The following is a 19,504-nucleotide window of genomic DNA, read 5'->3' as shown; positions in this document are numbered from 1 at the left end:
CCGGCGTGACGGATGGACAAAACGGTGGTGCCAGTCAGCAGGAATTTCAGGAGCAAAGTCACAAAGCGTGGTGCGTAACTCCCGGATGTAGGTGGAACCATCATCGGTGAAGGATGGCGACGATGGTGCAAATATTTCTCTGGGAAGGCGCCATAGACGATTTCAGCCGAATAGCAAGCTAGGTCAGCCTTCAGTGCTGATTGGATGCCTAGAAGGACGAAGGGAATGTGGAGGAGCCTAGGGAACATTGGTTGATAAATGGTGAGGGCAGTCCTCAGATTTAGATAGTCGTTCCACCATGTCATTCGCGGAATGATAGTAGGGGGTCGTATGGATGTGTCGAAAGCCCAGGATGTTGGCAAGCGCGATGAATAGGGCTGATTGAAACTGGTGGCCTCGGTCGGTGGCGACGACAGAAGGGCATCCGAAACGCGACACCCAAGCGCTCACGAAAGGCGTAGCAGCTGTTTCTGACGTAGTGCTTCTAATGGGAAACGCCTCTGGCCCTCGGGTGAAGCGGTCCACACATGTGAGCAGGTAAGAGGCACCACTTGATGGCGGGAGAGGGCTGACAGTGTCGATGTGGACGTGGGAAAACCTCGCGTCTGAAGGCCAAAATGGAGAATTACACGTGACGGTATGGCGGTAAACTTTAACACGCTGGTATTGAAGAAAGGTGCACGCCCAGCGACGGACGTCTGCACTGATGCTAATCCAAAGGAATCGAGTTGTGACTAGCTTTTGGTTGGCACGAATCTTAGGGTGGCTCATGTTGTGCAGTTGACCAAAATTGCGCGACCAAACGCCAAAGGTGCGAAGGGTTGAGGAAATTCCGTGGATGTCTCGCATGTTATGAAAGAGGAAGAAAACGATAGTGGGCACTCAGTGAAGGACAGGGACGTGAGTGACGAACGAAGGCGATGCAGTTCAGGGTGGTTGCACTGGGTGGCTGCTAGCTGCTCCATGTCTACTGGGCCGCCAGGGCATCGATGCGGGAGAGTGCATCAGCGGCAGCATTTTCCGATCCACGCACGTGACGGAGATCCACTGTGAACTCGGAGATAAAGCACAGTTGACAGATCTCCCGTGCAGTGTAAAAAAATTAAATTATATGGTTTTATGTGCCAAAACCACTTTCTGATTATGAGGCACGCCGTAGTGAAGGACTGGAAATTTCGACCACCTGGGGTTCTTTAACGTGCACGTAAATCTAAGTACACGGGTGTTTTCGCATTTCGCCCCCATCTAAATGCGGCCGCCGTGGCCGGGATTTGATCCCGCGACCTCGTGCTCAGCAGCTTAACACCATAGCCACTGAGCAACCACGGTGGGTTGTGGGGTGTAGTTGTCCCCCTCCCCTCCCTCGGTAGGTACGCCTGTGCCATCAGAGGTCCTTTTATCTCACTCAGCGAGCTTCGTCTGTCCCCGGCAAAAATCTCGCTGCACTGTGCGACTGAGCCACACAAAGGGGTGGAGTGGGGCGCGTGATCTCGGCGGTACTCTGCGCCGGCTGATCCTTTCTTGTGGCTTCCTCTTGTACCTTGTTTCACCGTGAAAATAAACATCTTTCGTAACATCTTTCATAACAACATACAACTGCAATGCAAATTGTGTACGTATCGACGCTACGGGACGCGTATCTCACATCGCGTGGCTGCTCGCGCTAGGACGCCTGCATAGAGCAAGTTTCTACTGCAGCTAGCAAGCCTTGGCATGGTGCAGTGGCAGGGCAGCTGACTCCCATGCCGTGCGCGCAGGTTCTATCGCGGAGGGAACGATGGCGACAACTGCGACCGACACCGGCAGCGGCTGCGGTGGGCGGAATCGCCAACAGAAACATCTATTAGATTCAGCCCATAACAGCGTACGGCGTAAAAATAGGTTGGTAATGATGATAAAGTTAGAGCCAATTCGTGTACGCATCAATGTCACACCCACCTTAATCTCTGACGAAGGAGCCACAAAGCCAACGTCCACACCTTTGGTCGCGTGGATGGATGGTGAGCACAGAATACCCATGGACTCGGTCATGGCATATCCGTTCACCAGACACTCGAAGTCCACGAATGCCTCTTGAATTTCCCTGAGAAGGGGCTCCGAAAACACCAAGCCTCCGGTTCCGATGCGACGGATGCCCTTAAGCCGGTTTCCTGTGCTTTGCATCTCCGCCACGATCGCCCGCAGGTGTGTCGGTGGTAAGGAAAGGGACGTCACCTGTAAAGTGAGCGAATTAGATTTTTCGCCTAAGGGAGTGTAAAGCATATTATTGGGTGAGCTTTGCTCATATAAATATCTGCTGCGGATGTATTCTGTGTAAAATAAAATGGTTATAAGTATAAAGGTCACACACTTGCCTTTCACACACACACACACACTTTCACACACTTGCAACACACTTGCCTATAACGAGAGGAACAACGTGCTAAGCATTGCGCTGGCGACGTCTAAAGGTGACCTGCGGTGCGAAATTGGCTGGATCTGTGCTTGAGTAACTACATTTCCAGTCAGTACTAATCTCTCTCCGCCTGGTGGTCGCCTCTAGATTTGGTAGCTGCGTTGGGCCTCAGGAGCGGGTTCTATACACGTGCGGCGACATCTGTAGGAAATTGAAAATAGTCAGCAAGAGACGTAGAAGCATACCCTCAAGTGGTTTTCTGGCCAAATGGGCATATAACTGAGCTCTCGAACCAACTCTGATTTGCTCGCTGCTATTTCGTGTGGGTGCTGTCAGATGGAACTCACTAGATCAACATATTCAACGTCACTCGCAGCGCTGCATGAAGCACAAAGGCGGGAGGAAGCACAGCCCGCCTTGTTCAGCCTTACTAAAACGAAAGGTCATGGTTACCTATACGAGAGAAGTTTTCACTATCAATATATTTGTTGAAGCGAATACATCTAGGAAAGCCTTAAGGGAAGGAAATTCAGGAACATATTTATTTGGGCTGGATGGCACAGATTCTTGCATTTCAACAGAGATAGGTGTCGTATAAGGACCTCTTGTTATCTGTTTAGCGCACTTAGAGTCCTAGGTCCTTAAAGTCTTAGGTGTCCTTAAATTAGGACACCTTAAATACCTCCCAATACAAAGTAAAATATTATTGCAGGAAAGGCCCGGTTGCCTCCGTATATGGTAGGGAAGGTGCGAAACAAAGCGTAGTGGTTAAGATACAGCAGTCAGTGACAAGTAAAAGATGATAGAGATGCTCGACGGAAGAAAGTACGAGGCAGCTGCATTCCTTAGAAGTTGAAGATGGGTTCGTTGAGTATTCATCTTCACAACAACTTTAAGAGGGTAAGCAAACAAATACCGTACATGCATGCGCTCATACACGCACCAACACCCATGAAATGACCGACCTTTTAACACTAGCGGTTGAGTGAAAAGGTGGTTCTTTCCTTGGGTGTTTTCGAGAGTGTGAATGTGAATGGGGTCGGCTGCGCTCTTACGGTGCTGCCGTCCTTGTTTGAGTCCTCCAAGAATTAACGCGTCATGCTTTACACATCTCCGCGAAGAGCGCACCACACGCAGAAAGAGCCGTTATTGCCTATTGGGGCGATGAAGAGCGCTCATGGCACCGTAGGCTCATTTGAATAGCAGGCTTGAATTAGATTTCACCGATCTCTTGCACAAACTTGTTTATCGACAACACCCCTAACTCGTTTCTGTCAGGGTGTGCGCACAATGGATCTTTAGGACGACAAGCCAAATCACCCTTCGAAGCACCGCAAGTCATTCGTAGAACTAAGAGCTACCTTAGTTGTTCGATGCAAACATATAGCGATAGATTGAGTAGAATGATCGGACTGGAGAGAGAGACAAGGAAGAAAAAAGAAAACAGCCGTAGGAGCAGGTTTTCTTCGATGACTACTTACCGGTGAAGGCGTGGCTTGGTATAGGTACTTTTTATTTTACTTTTCATACACTGCGCTTTCGCAATGGCACCGAGCAAAAGAGGTTTCGACGGAAGCTTAGCGGCCGTAAGAAAAGGAAGGCGGTCGTGGAGGAAGCACATGCCGCTCAAACATCTTGGACTTAATGTCCGCTTTAGCCTAACGCAACCCTGACGCATCTGATGCCTGTTTTATTGCATTAACAGATAAGTGAATTTATGTTGGGCTAAGCTGTTGAGTCTCATTTCCGCGCCAACGCGAACTGCAGTTGAGCTTGTTGATGCAATAGTGATGAGTCGAGAAGGAGGATGTGCTGAACTATGAAGGGAGAATAGCCGTGAAGGCTCTGTAGTTAGTAAGTTAGTTGTAGGGTTCTATGGTGCAAAAGCTACGATAGATAACATTACAGCACAATATTCATGATACCAACCTCAGTATTTCAGTTGAAGATTGCTCACATTGCCCAAAATTTCGTCCCCGAGCGAATGAGAAACTTGTATATTGTGGCAGCAGAGACGCCTTCATTCCAAATTTTTTAGCTGCTGCATGTCAGCGACTGAAACATAAGTTGGCCGAAGGCTGCGAAAATTTTCCGAATCACGCGATCTAAACAAGAAAATCTGAAGAAAAAATTTTGCTCTTCCCGTTGCAATAACTATGCGTGATTTCATCATCCTTTGTGGATATTGCCACGAGCGTTTTGCGTGTTCAGTTCATAATCATCATCATAATCAGATTGGGCACTCATTTTTCTAACTGGTTGTTGTGAAAAGACAACGCGAAGGACGTTGGTTGTCGTGTCCGCTTCAGTAAAGGTGCCGTTCCCTGCTAGTGGACTTCTCTCGCCTTTTCTCTCGCAACCAACTGGTAGAGGTGCTGTGTAGACCTAGGTGGCACCCTAGGTGATCTGGACCCAGAGTTGCAAACGCCACTAGCTTTCTCACCCGAATTCACCCGAAGAAGCCGCCACCTGCAAGGGCCGCCACCTGAGTTCTATCTGCTAGCAAGTCCATCGAGAAAAATGTCCACCGCTACGGCAGACCAAATGCAGGAGAGCCAAAGTGGTCATCTCTCGCTGACCGCATGTGTGCCACGCACGCCTTGATCTTTCCACGGTGCCGCATTCGAGCACGTTGAATATTTGTTGGATGATTTCGAACGAGTCGCCAGCCTCAAGGAGTGGGATGACGCCAAGGAGATCCAATACGTCTGCTTTGCACTCGAGGATTCAGCACGCACATGCTGTGTGAACCACGAATTTCCTTTGGCGAGTCGGCCAAAATTTCAGCGACAGCTTCGTGACATCTACAGGAGCGCGGAAAGAAAAGAACAAGCCGAGCAAGTCCTGGTGTCGCGAAATCATAGGCGAACCGAGGGCACTGCTATGTTCGTAGAAGAAATGTCGCGGCTGTTTCAGTGAGCGAGTACCTCCATGTCTGAGGTGAAGAACGTGCGGCTCTTGATACGTGGAGTAAAAGAGCGACTGCTTGCCAGCCTTCTGCGTAATCTTCCTGCCACTGTGCGGAGTTCCTTCTTGAGGCATCAACCATGAAGAGGACGTTTCAGCAGTGGTCGTCGCACTATAAGCGAACGAAAATGAAACTCTCACACACCTCGTATGGCGTGTGACGAGGGAATAACTAAAGGTTGCAAGCATGGGACCCCAACCAAATGTGACGGAAATTACAGATGTGGTTCTTGACGAGATCCGACAGGTAATGCAACCTTTCGCGCACCCCGTGATCAATTATGCCGAAGCGATGCGTGTGCCAATGCAAACTACAGCAAGTTTCTTCTCTCCAACGGGACAGGCGCCATGGCGTTTCCAAGCGCCAAAACGCCGCATACGGCAACATATAGTGACCCACGACTTAACATGAGGAAAGCAAATGTGTGGCGCACGGCCTACAACCACTGTGGGGAAGCCGGTGACTTTTGCCGCACTGTACGTTCCGCCAAATGAGTCTCCCTTGCGTTCACCCTGAAGCGCGTTGCCCGCGCTAGGGCGAGCGCCCACAGGAATCGAAGCTTATCTGCCAGGATGTCATAATATTGCGATGACAGAGCGACGGCAGTCTCGTTCACCGTCTCCTGGGCGCTTTGTGCTCCCTAGCAGCAACACTACGCCCTTCGATTGCGGCGGCCGCAGTGGCTCCAGCCCATCGAGGAAACTAGCACCAGTGACCTGCGGTGATGAGGCCGCTATCCGCGAAACTTAAGTTTGCTCCCTTGGCGCCAGATGTGATCGACATCAGTTTCCGACATCTTACATGATACCAGTTTCCGCTGACATTACCGTTTCTGTTGATGGCTGCCAAGTAATTGCTCTCGTTGATACCGGTGCCGATTACTCTGTTCTCAGTGGTACATTAGCAGCCGCAATGTGGAATGTTACCGCGCCTTGGGAAGGTCCCCAGCTGCGCACAGCCACTGGTCGTCTTGTCACACAAACAGGGTGATGCACGGCCAGAATTCAAATCCGCAATTCTACTTTTATTGGCTCTTTCGTCGTACTGCCACATTGTTCGTGCGAAATAACCTTGGTGATGGATTTCCCTCAGAAATATCAAGCCGTCATCAATCTGCGGGACCTACTCGTTTCATTCTCTAGCCAACTCATCGTACCACCGGGTGGACACCCCTCAGAGCGAACAGCATTACGTCTCGTTGATCCCACAGTTGCAGTACCTCCGCGAAGTAGCATGTTCGTTGTCGTCTAGTGCGAGTCCGACAAAATTGTTCCCGGGGTTGCTGAAGCAACGTTTCCATCCTACTAGGTCTTCAAATCTGCGTGGGAAAAGCTGTTAAGTCCATCGCAAGCAAACGGCGATCATTGTGACGAATTTCAGTGGAGAGTTACAGCATTTCGTTCAGCGCAGTGTAACAGCAAACTTCGAGCGCTTCGATGAATCAGAAAACTGTGCATCTTTGGCTGAACTATCGGTGAGCAGTTCGCATAAGGCAAAGGCCGCCAGTACAATTGAGGTGAGCCCGCACCAAACGCCGGCGCAGATGAAGTCTTCTCCGCCTTCTGCACTTGTTCAAAGATTGTTAGCGTTAACTTCCAGAATAAAACAGACTACGTTTATAAGACACCGGAACATCACTGATCCGACTGTGACGCCCGTGCACGAACATACCTACCGGGTTTCCCGGAAGGAGCTTGATGCCATTCGTAGCGAATCCAAGCTGATACTCGAAGACGACAATGTACAACCTTCCATTCTGTGTGCATCACCGCTTGTGTTGGTGAAAAAGAAAGACGACAGTCTACGGTTATGCGTAGGACGAGAAAGCCCTGACCGCCGTGCGGGAGTCGGCGAACATGGTCGTCGGGCCTTTTGCGGCTTGAAGAGCCACGGTTATCGCGGTTTCCTCCACCTCGTTAGCGTGTCTGCTCCAATTCTGCGCTGCTTTGACGCGGATGCCGATACGAAAATACACATGGATACGAGCAACATAGGCATCGGTGCTGTTCTTGTGCAGCTACAACTAGGTATCACTCAAGTTACTGCGTACGCCAGCCGAACTTTATCATCTGCGGAGAAAAATTATTCCACTACCAAAAACGAATGTTTCGCCGTCATGCGGGCCATCGTGAAGTTTGGACTTTACCTGCTAGCTTGCTAGCTAACTTGCCGTTTCAAGTGAGCATATGCACTTCCACCTCAGCTGTGGTCGCGCTTCTGGTATACATATTCGCATGCTTTCTTTCTGAGTGAATTAAATCAATGCAGTTTTTTTATAAAATAAAATGCTGTATTACTGCAATATACCTCCTTGTTTGTTGTGGCTGCTGTTATCACCTTTTTATAAATCATTGCGGTTGCTTTATGCACCGTTGTTCTTAAATGCATGTATAATTGCTGCTACTATACCTAGTGCACACGAACACTGTGATCTCTCTGGGCGCTTCAGGTGGTGATGAATTGAATAAAAAAATGGTAGCTGGGTGTTGCAGTCGTGAGAGGAAAGCTTGTCCATTGTCCGGTACTAATGCTTCTCTAACGCTCCCATTAATTAGTCGTCGAGTGGAGGGTGATTTGTCGCTGGTAATTCAGGAGCCTTTCTCTTGGTCGTGTTTTCCGCTTGGCTGACACGACTCACCACTCTCGCAGAGATCTTCAGAGCCATAATGTTATTACATGACGTACCATGCTAGGAGGCCATTGAGTGAGGCTGCTATACAAAACAAGATAATTGTATAGTTTAAAGCTTCATATTTGCGAGCCAACGAGTACCTTGTATGTTTCGACGAGTTCGCTGATGCATTGTAGACTCGCTCCGGGAGTCACTATCACAAAAGGTGTGCCCAAAAGCACGCCGAAAGTGATGCAGACGATTCCCGAGGCATGCGTGATGGGGGCAGCAATCAACACCACGTCGCTGGCATCCCAGGAAAAGCAAGGCCTGCGGCATATTCACATGATGCATGCTTGAGGAAAGGTATTGCGAGAAGGAGATGTGTTATTAGTTCAAGTGAATCTTACAAGCCGATCCTGCAACAGACGTCTACAACAAAAGATTTATTAAAGCTGTATTTAATATTTGAAGAGAAAGAGGAGTTTGGGAGATGAAACCAGGGGTGCTATACAGGAAAGCCCGAGTTCGGCAATATTACAGACCTTTGCGAACTCTGGCGGCACTGTCAGAAGATTTAGCTAATGGCATTAAGACAGAAATTTGAACCCGGGGCACACCTCCATTATTGTAAGGTTATGTAGTTTCACGCTTGGGTTATCGCCACTTGGGCAATGCTTCGTGGCTCGCCTAAAAACAAGGAGTCAGGGGGTCGAACCAAAAGTGCCTTCTTTTATTTGATTATTGTTCCGCCCAGTGCATTAACTGTCCAAGTCAGCTTCAGGAAAAAAAAAGTCAACTTTTACCGTATTTGAAGGGAAGTGAACGATTGGGGCCACACTTTCCGCATTGGCAAGGAATAGGCAGAAAATGTCCGAAGGAGGCGACACCCTCGCGACGCACCCCAAAAATCTGTGGCAACTTGCTTGCACCGAGTGTGTAGATAGATAGCTAGATAATCAAGGTATTGCGATATTTCGTCAACAGCAATAAGGAGCGCTGGCGCGTAACGCTTCCCATTCTTCTCTGTTCGAAACGAGGAAGAGTGTACGCAGGGTGCGCTCGTGTTTGACATCCGTGGCTTTATCTCGATATTTTGTTGTCTGATGCTTTCGCGCGTTTCACATTATCTTTGGTCACTGACTGCCGTCGAAAAAAAAAAAAAAACTGAGGCGAGCGAAAAACTCGGGGCATCCTGCATAGCTCCCCAGACCAAGCTTTCTATTGGTATTCCGTAATTGATCATTTTCATGCCCTCGTTCGTACTACGACTAATAAACCAACGTAAAAGTGTAGAAATCGCTTATAAGTGAGCCATCTTCCTGTATGCAATCCTTGGAAGTATGTTTCAGCGTCAGTCCAACCAACAGCCCGAATCAGATGAGGTATGGTTCACGATTGACTACATGCGTACTTGCTTCAGACAGATATTTTAGGAGATGAAACACTTTCGTAACCTACATGCGTTGCATTTGAGAAGAAATCATTTTTCCTAAGGCTGTTTGTGTAGTGTACTTTTTTTTACGCTATAAACATTTTTGCGTTATGACTTTCCGGCTACCAATTTACATTTCAATATTATCCACACCCTCTTGGTCACTCCCACAAATGTCCGCTACAATGCACTTCCCTCCCTTGTGATTATTGCAGATTATGTAGTTATTCCAAACCACCATATACCACCACGGCCCTCCAACTTACCATTACGCCATGCTTTCAATTTCAGACTATTCTGTAATTAGGAAATTATAATTTTTGAAACTTTGGCAACACGCTCAATGAACCTTCTTTTGCTCCTCTTAGCAGCCGAGAATGGTCATGAGGTGTTCGAAACTTGCTTTTCGGATGATTGATTCTAAATTACATTACAGTCGAAGAATGGAGGGAGACCAAAAAAGGCAATAGCGGCACAAGACCACGGATCTGGCTTTTACAAAAACCTTTCTAGAATTTTTGCCCTTACTCGAAAGAATTTTTTTTACTATTCTGATCATTAGTTAGTGCTTACCCTGCCGTTGCCATGTTTGCCACGAAGCCGTAGTGGGTGACGACCACACCCTTTGCAAGACCAGTGGTTCCTGAGGTGTAGCAAATCCCAAGCACGCAATCTTTGGGATCCTCCACGAGGACTTCGCGAAACAAAGCCTCGTCCATGTTAACGAAACAGGCTGTGGACTCAAATCCGTCCGTAGGAGCCGTCGCAAACAGTCCCTGTAGAGGAAATCATGTTATCATGGATCGAACAGTCACTGTCGCTCTAGGCGTAAACATAGATCTCGCGCTCGTCTCCGCGCGCAGATGAACATACATCCTCTAGCTGGGAATCCTGCAGCAAAACAAAACAAAATCAAGATGAAGAAAGTGCTGTTTGAAGCATTTCACAAGTTTCATAGCCTTAGGGGGCTGAGAAGGGTTTGAAATTTGAGAAGAAAAGGTGGCATGAGGGGCGTACGTCTAAAAGCAATTCTTTCGAAAATGTGCATACATCTGTTGCCCTCCAGAATCAGTGTGTTGTGCTATCGCTCAGTGCCCATCATACCTTTATACGTGAAGCTGGGCACCGGTAAGTGCTTATTTCAAGCATTGTTGATGGTTTATTGCTGAGAAGAAGCGTACCTCAGTTTAACTATTTGTTGAAAAGACCACGCTATGTTTAAAGAGTTTGACCAGACGTGACAAGTGAGGTTTAGGAGCACACAGACAAAGCGGCGCGATGTCTATGTGCTCCTTCTCGTCTCCACCCGTGTGGTAGCGTTGTTTTTTTTATCATGAGTGAACTAGCCTGAAATTCAACCTGGCTAAACACTATACATTTTGGGAACCACTCATTGCTGTAAGAATTGTGCGTGGCAGCAAAGACTGCGTGTCAAGAACGATTTTGTCAGCCTACAAAGGTCCACTGGTCGGACGGAGTGCGGGGTTATCGGTAGTTTAGTCAGACCATATTTCATAGCAGGTGTAAAGGAGAAACTAATGGACAGGCGACAGAGGCCTACTGGATCGAGCGGAGAAGTGGAACTTGCCGTCTGTGTCCCGTGCTCATAACAGTCTGCTTCTTCAGGAAAGTTCTCTGCACGCATCTTTTGGCTAACACACCATTTGACAGTTCATTTCGCTTGAACGTTTTGTTGGTTTTTCCGCGAGTGCGTTCACCACCGCGACCACGCGGCTGATTGCTGTCCTTAAAGCAATTTTTCGTTTTGAATGAACTTTATTTAGAGGTCAGCGCCTTTTTTATTTTTTGTACTTTTTCCGTGTCTGTTTGGCACCGTTACTTTTCTGGAGTATCCCACGAGGAGAATCTGCGTCCTCCCGCGCCCCCTCCCTCGCTGCTACTCAGGGCAGAAAGAGGACAGGAAGGGCGCACTTACCACACAAGATAGAAGAACGATGAATAATTTGGACGGGCAGTCCGTGCACATATCAATGATGTGGTTCAAATAAAAATGAGCTTAGCAAACTGCCAAAAGTTTGCCACGCAGCCACTTCAACAAAATATGAACGGGATTCTATTGCAAACCATTTCAGAGCAGTTTCGGCAGAGAACTGGGCAGTGCAGTTTCTGTCTTCGTAACAAATGCCACTTAGGCAAGTCAGTAGCGTCGACAATAAGGCTTTACCACAAATAAAAAACAATAGCACGCACTCCAAACTACCGAAAAATTACTCACAGCAACAAAATGTCCCTGAAATGCAGTATAGGACAACAAGGCATCTAAAATCCCTCTCGGATGCTTTGTATTATTCTGGTTCATTTTTTATTTCCAATGCAGAAAAAGGTTATCGGTTCGTCCAGAAACCTCTCGGCCGAGATCTATGCGGCACGATACAACGGCTCGTTGGCCTCAGTCAGAAAAAGGGTGCATTGACTCATGACTTTGCTGACAACAGAGATCTCCAAAGGACGAATATATTAACATAAGAAGTCCTTACTCGCAACCACTAGATAAATGCAATAAAATTTCTGGACATGTCGCGTAAAACATAGTTGTAGTGAAGAACACTCCTCTACAGAGCTGTTCTCGGGGAACGCCCCTCGTCCCAAAACCCAGCTTTGACGGTCGGTCCAACCGCTGGTGGCTAATAACACCCTTTCATTATATATAAACGCAAACATATTTATGAGCCTTTGGTAAGAACAAGTTGCCAACAGTATACTATTAGGAGCAGTTATAATCTGTACGTAAATGAAGTGAGGTTCCTACAAAATTGTGCAAATAAAAAAGAGCGCGAGCTTTTTTACAGGACCAGCTACATCGGTAGCTGATTACCGTGTGTATAATCGAAGACACATAACAATGCCTTTCGGCAGGGAATAATGAACCAGTATTTGTATGCGTGACATTACTGATTAAACAATTTTTTTCAAGTGCATTTATTCAAGTGTATGATCACAAATGTAAAAGAAACTTAAAATATCCCTTCTAAAGAAATGGATAGTGTCCTTGAGTATTACCAACTTTTTCACTCAGTGTTCATATTGATAACAGACGATGTAATATGCAGAGTCTCCGAGATCCTACCCGGCGAAGCCCCAGTAGCTATTGACTGAAGACAAGAAAAAGAATAGCGCACTTTTACATGCTGAAAGATACAGTAAAATACTCTCCAGGAGTACTAATAATAATGCATACTAGCGCTTTCTTTGTATTTTCATGCCACGAACACTATGCAGTAAGGCAAACCAGGTATACAGCAGTTTCTGAAACTATTATTTTTATTGTAGTAAGAAAAAAAGGTTCTGTGCATATTCTCACCTTTATTTCTAATGAAGACGTCGCCTTACGAGCCTTTTCCGCAAAGGCGACATCCGTTAGAATGTGAGTGCTGTCGCTGTCGCTTAGCTGGTAGCGCAGTTCGCCTTGGTTGCGGAAAGGAAAGAAGAAACAAAGAAATTCATGTCAATGTTGAAGTCTAAAGGACGTGAAGCTTCTTTGAGTTGGAAGGCAAGATTTCCGCACCAGCGCGTGACTCGAACATCGCTTCATTGCTTGTGCCACTTAGCTGTGCGCCTCGTGAGGCCGAAGGCGATCTACGACGCTTGGAAATGTGTTGTTGAATGAATGAATGGATTCTGGGATATTACGTGACAAAATCACGATTTGTTTCTGTGGCGCGCAGTAGTTTAATTTTGTTGATTAATTTCCTTGAAGAAAAGAGCGCTACGAAGACGCGGACTGAAAGAGGAACATGAACGACGGACAAGGTGCTACTTCCAACTAAATGTTTTTTGAAGAAACATGCTTTTAAATTCCGTCCTGCATGTTCCTCTTTTTGTCCGCGTTTTCGCAGCGCTCTTTTCTTCAAGTATGCAAAACCAACTCGCCCACATCAAGCTTCTGCTGGATTAATTTCGAGCACCAGGAGACCTTTAACGTGCGCCCAATGCAACAGACACGGGCGTTCTGCCATTTCACCCCCATCGAAAGGCGGCCGCCGTAATCGGGATTTGATCCCGCGACTTAGTGCTGAGCGCTATGTTGTTCTGAGTTCAATGCACAGAGAATTACGACACATATACACCCGTATAAAAAAATCCGCCCGAACCAATCTCATGATGAACCTCGTTCTTAATGTAATTAGCATTAAGCCATGAAGTGACACACCCTATTGCCAACGCCAAAACTTGCATGCAGCCGGGCTCCTCTCTGCTGTCTTACTGCGCACGCTGCGCCATCTAGCGGTGTCACTGTATAGTCCACGTGTGGCAAGAATTTGATACCGCCGATCATAGGATAAACTTAAAGGATCTTACGCAGTGCCCCATGCCTGGGTGCTGAAGTTAAACACCAACAGATTCATTGAATAGTGACAGAGTTCTACTAGCACATACCGGACCCAAATTGACATAAAAGAGGGTCATTCAGGAGCAGCACAGACGAGTGGCACACACTCAGTGCTCCAAGTCGGTGTCAACGGGGTTCATTTAAGTTCTGTACATAACCAGCGCAACATTTCCAGTGTCGCATTTCATGGTCTACATTGGCGTCAAAGATGGCCGTTGAAAAGCGCCAAATGGGTACAAAGTGCCTGATATCCAGTTACCTAAGTTGTCCAGCGGTTAGTTTCAGTGCTTTTACCGCATCACATCAAAAATACAATTTGGCGGGAAAACGGTTTGAGAAGCATATATATATATATATATATATATATATATATATATATATATATATATAGATAAATAGATAGAGAGAGAGAGTTAATTTGAGGTTAAAGCGTTGGTCGTTGTTGTGTGGCCCAGTTTATGCGACTACAGCAAAGCCCAGGACGATTTCACGCGCTGCTGTATCGGTCAATAACCAAAAACGAAGGACGTGGGTGGGTTCCGCGAAGAGGCGATGCGGGAGACACCCACGCGTGGAAAGAAATCGAATTAGTGGTTGCGCCGCAGAAGAGGCCCCAGATCTGCACCCTCGCTTGGAACAAAATGGGAGACGGTCCGAGCGGAAGGCGGGCGTCCAGGGAGACGGGCGTGGAGATAAAAGGTAGGGCCTGCTTGAGCTCGCAGATACCGCTAATGCCCATGCGCTTCCCACATGTCCTGTCGACCGTCTCGGACACAAAAATCGGGTGACACGACACTGCCCATCTGGTTTGAGTGTCGATGTTTGGCATCAGCGCGCCTTCTGAGAATGCCTTGTGAAAACGGCGGCATCTTTATGACCATTTAGCTGGCTACGACAGATGGATTCGTTTGTGTGCGACCGCCATCAGGTCCCAATTATGGTGTTTAAACTTCAAGCGAACCGGCCTGCAGCTGCACGGGGGACCGAGTTTTCTTAGTACTGGCAGGGCAGCCCACTGTCCGGCAGATATGGCATCAATAAGCCGTGGTTTCGTGGAAACATTCTCGCAGGTTGCGTGGCGGCCACTTGGAAGAGAAAAGGAGAGGGCATCAAGGCGGATACTCGGAGCCTAACGCAGGGGAGAGAGAGATGACACGTGTCTTTGAGCAAACCTATCCCCCGGCGTGTCGTAAAGTGTTTCCACCAATGATGTGTGCTGCACGAAGGTTGCTGTGCTAATGATTGCAAAGGCGTGAACTCACATGTGTGACTGGCTGGTTTGTGTCTCTTTTGTGCAGCTGAGAGTTTAAAGAGTCATGAGGGGCTCCACTCCGTCGGCCGAAGTAAACGGATGTGTCATCGGCACGCTCCGCAACCACCGAGACGACGCAACTTTAACCGTGCGCCCTTGCCCGGGCCTCTTTCACCGGGAGTCATATGGGAAGCCGCCTTCTCGCCGTTTCCCACCAACCGTCTTCGTCCCGGGACTGGCCGCTGAGTCTTCTTCGCTTCGGCTCCGCACCGTGACAGCGAAAATGGTCAATCGCTGATATCTCCAAGTGCCCGCAACTACACCAACGCCTTCATACAGGTGAGCGCTCTCTACTGATCCCTCTTGAGGTTTGGGCGAGCCCCATGAGGGACACCAAGCCCGAAAACCCGGCCCTTTGCGCCACTGCCATGCTACGCCTCATGACGCAACCTCCCCTACTGTTGCCAGTATGGAGGTTCAGGTGCAAGGTACGGACATGGACCCGAGCCAGTATGACCCTCGGAACTGTACCCAAGGCCTCAGAACCCAGGCGAACCAACGGGAAACCAGAAAAGCGAGCCAAGGTACAAACGCCGATCCTGCTGGTCGGGAGACGCAGAGTCAGTCGCGGGAGACGCGGGAGACCGCCACAACTCCCGCACTCTACAGCTTCTCGACGCAGATACGCGCGCTCCGTACAGCTGCACAAAAGATCAAGCAACTGCCTGTTCTTCCCCCAGACAAGTATAAAGCCGTCTTCCGCTCCCAGGGAGGCCTTGACCTGACGACGCTCCAGCCACGCTACCTCCTCCCCGCTCTCATGCAGGCTGCTGCACTGACCGACCCATCTACGCTGACACATCGGGTTCACCGCGTCCATAACACTTGCATAGTGCCTGGGCCGAATCAAGATGACGCTCTCAAGCTCGTAAAACTCCAGCACATCATCTAAGAACAACTTCAGTATTGGCGGCTTATATTGCACTCCCTGATGGCTCAGTTAGGGGAGTTATTACGAACCCTTACTGGAAAGAATCACCACAAGAACTTCTAGCAGACTTGATCGCCCACAACCCCCCACGCTACTGTACCAGATGGTCGATGGCTGGGACTCACACGTTCGATACTCATCACCTTCGGCCAAGCCATCGTCCCCCGAAAAATTGTTTATGGCGGAGGGCTGCATGTGTGCACGCGCTATACACCAAAAGTCGAGACCTGCAGTAACCGCAGGACCACAGGCCACCACACGGATGTCTACATCCAACCTAGGACACGCAAGTGCCCCAGATGCGGCGAGCTACACCCGAAGGAGGCAATTACCGCATGCACTCCAGTCTGCATCATTTGCCAAGGCCCTCATTTGCCCTGGACCCGGGAATGCAAGCACCGCCACCTCCATATGACAACCAAGTCTACCTCCGAACGCGAACCACGATGCCGGCAATGAGTAGGCCACCACTTACCGCGCAGTGCAGGATCCAAACGCTCGGAAGCATCTGCCGGCCAACAAACAGGTCGCTCCATGAGCTCGGACCGACCGACATGGGCCGACAAGCTGAAGACGCCCAACGTGACCACTAAACTGGCAAGAAGCACCCGGCTTACCCTGGAACCCCGTGACCAGTAGGTTCGGGATCTGCGTGGTGGAGGTAAGAAGCCTCACAACAAACAACCCTGTTCCCCCCTCCTCCCGACCTTCGAATCCAAGTTCAACTTAGAATCCAAATTTGACGCTAAATTGGTAGTTCTGAAGGCGCGCCTCGAAACCAAATTCACAATACTCACCTAGCAGCTATCTTCTCGCCTTGAGCAACAGATGGACACTTTTTACACGCTTAAGCCTAACTCTCGAACGTACTTTTGCACAATTTGAGACGCACCTTGAGAGGCTAGAGACAAATGCCAGCTGTTCACATGAGGGGTCCCCTACCTCCATCCTACGCCCACCTACTCCTCTTATCCCACTTCCACTACCACCACGAGGACCTATCCTCGCCCCACTCACGGGGCAATCTGGCGGGCCGGAATAATTCTACCCACCTATCACTAATTCAGTGGAACTGCCACGGCTTTCGGAGCAAGCAAGCGCCGCTGCAACTCTTAATACCTACCCTCCCTGCCATACCTAAGCTCCTTTTGTTACATGGCACACAACATGAAGCCAAACTACGCAGTACACTCAAACACCACCGGCAACCCTCGGTTGTCCTCACTGATACATCGCACTATTACCTCCCAAGAACACACAATCACCTCCAGCACCCCGTTTGTCCTCATCGAAATCATTCCTATGAAATGTAATACACCTCCGATCTTTATAGCCAACATATACCACGCCCCACGCCAAGCCATGACCACTGTCGATGATATACTCCAGAAAATTAATCGCATCGCGGGCCGAAATCCCCTACACATAGGAGGCGACCTTCACTCTGAGCATACAGACTGGGGCTATTGGTAAACCACATCGAAGACCTGCGCCTTACTACACATAACAACCTTCACACACCAACCCGAATCGGCCATAGTGTAACCGTGGACCCTAGTCAGGCGCTTACAGCCAGCCGTTGCCTCAAAGGTCTCTTGTGGTCACGTACGCAACACACATTCGGAAGCGACCATTAGATTAACGCCATCCAAATACCTCACACAATACAGCCCTCGCCTCCTCACCCACATTCTTATCAAATGGGACGTAATCCGGTCCGCATGCCGAGAACTCCCAGACACCCCGATACAAGGCATCAATCATTGGCTGGCATCTCTCCCAAACGACACAATTACACACACACAACATATTACCAGGTCATTCGATACCCCAACACTGGACACGCGCCTAGCCCACCTCGGGAGGCACACCACATCATCCTGGAGAGATGGAAACGGCAGAAAGATAATAGAAAGTTAAAACGAAGACTCGTCACGCTAGAGACAAATCGCTGCGCACGCCGAGGAGCTGTGCCGTTCCAACTGGGGTCAGGTGTGCAACAGTATATCTGGCAACATCTCTACCAAGAGCGCATGGCAACTCCTACGGCACCTTGTTGACCCCACACACTCACGCAGACCATCACCAAACCTCATTACGCACCTCATTCACAACTCCACGCTCTCCCCCGACGCCCTTCTGGACAAACTCCGGACAGAACACGCGGCACCCGGCACCTCCTCCTCCCTGTCACCCTACACAGGACCCCCAAATGGGGCCCTCGACACCGATATTTCGGAGCAAGAGGTCCGCATGGCCCTCCAAAACATCCGCACAAGCTTCGCACCGCGAAAGGACAGCGTAATGAACTCTGTGCTCCGTAACCTGGATGATAAATCTATCACACAGACTACAGAATATTTTAATCATTGCTGGAGACAGGGCACCCTGCCACAGTCCTGGCGCCATGCCAAAATTATATACATCGCGAAACAGAAGAAACCCCACACCATATCAAACCTCCGCCCCACATTACTCGCATCATGTGTCGGCAAATTGCTCGAGCATGTTGCTTTAAACAGACTCAATCAGCATATGCACTATCACAACCTATATCCGCACAGCATGGTTAGCTTCCGCGCAGGTCTCTCCGCCCAAGATGCCATGGCTCAACTGAAGCACGACATCTTTGACCCTCTCATCCCCACTCATACTAAAGCCGTCTTGGTCTTGAACTTGTCCGAAGCATATGATCGTGTAGAACACCAAGCGATCATGGCGGTTCTCTCCCCCCTCAATGTAGGCGGCCGTAACGGTCGCATGCACGCCTACATACAAGCCTTCCTATCGGGACGGGAGGACGAGGTTCACATTGGCTCCCATGCGTACCCTCCATGCACCCTCAGCGGAGTGGGCACTCCGCAAGGATCTGTCCTTTCCCCTTTTCTTTTCAATCACCCTCGCCTTCACCACACACTCTATGCAGACGACATCACGCTGTGGACCATCCCCGGCAGTGATGGCGACATAGAGGAAACTTTACGAACCACCGCAAACATCACACAACAAGCAAAAAATATTGGTCTCTCCTGTTCCCCCCCAAAATCTCATACTTCTCATGCGTCTCTCACCACGTACTCTTCCCACGGCCCCCGTCACCGTTACTCTGGCCGGACACCCTATCCAGGAGGTCGACGCACTCCGGATCCTGGGCCTTCACATCGACAGCAACGGCCGGAGCACTTTCACTATCCGGAAACTCAAGTGGGTGACGGAAGCGCTGTCTCACCTCATTCGCAGAACTTCTGTCAAACGCTATGGCATGAAGGAGCGCGATTTGTGTTTTCTCGTTCATGTCTTCCTACTCAGCCGTTTCCTCTACACAGTCCCATATCGTCGAATTCGAGAAGAAGGATGATGATGATGATGTGTAGTGTTTTATGGCGCAAGGGCCAGGTTTGGCCAAAGAGCGCCATGACATATGGCAGTGTTAACGATGTATTATGGAAGATGTGACTTGGCTGTAAAGTGGCCTAAAATAGTCGCTGTAAAATGCGTAAA

At 49.0% G+C, this 19,504-nt stretch overlaps 1 protein-coding gene across 3 annotated transcripts in view; it reads right to left on the bottom strand.

Annotated features, from left to right (window-relative positions):
* The window catches only part of LOC135905217 (uncharacterized), a 234,920-nt gene that overhangs the window by 42,276 nt on the left and 173,140 nt on the right, over nt 1-19,504 (bottom strand). For all 3 annotated transcript variants that reach the window (XM_070536242.1, XM_065436232.1, XM_070536241.1), the window contains 4 exons: nt 12,732-12,835; nt 9,983-10,185; nt 8,136-8,304; nt 1,939-2,214 (listed from right to left, as the gene is read on the bottom strand). In XM_070536242.1, the coding sequence (XP_070392343.1) occupies nt 1,939-2,214; nt 8,136-8,304; nt 9,983-10,185; nt 12,732-12,835 (752 nt within the window). The remainder of the gene's footprint in view (nt 1-1,938; nt 2,215-8,135; nt 8,305-9,982; nt 10,186-12,731; nt 12,836-19,504) is intronic.

This window comes from Dermacentor albipictus, chromosome 3, assembly GCF_038994185.2.
Source record: "Dermacentor albipictus isolate Rhodes 1998 colony chromosome 3, USDA_Dalb.pri_finalv2, whole genome shotgun sequence".
Lineage (NCBI taxonomy): Eukaryota > Metazoa > Arthropoda > Arachnida > Ixodida > Ixodidae > Dermacentor > Dermacentor albipictus.
This window is presented reverse-complemented; position numbering and strand designations above follow the sequence as displayed.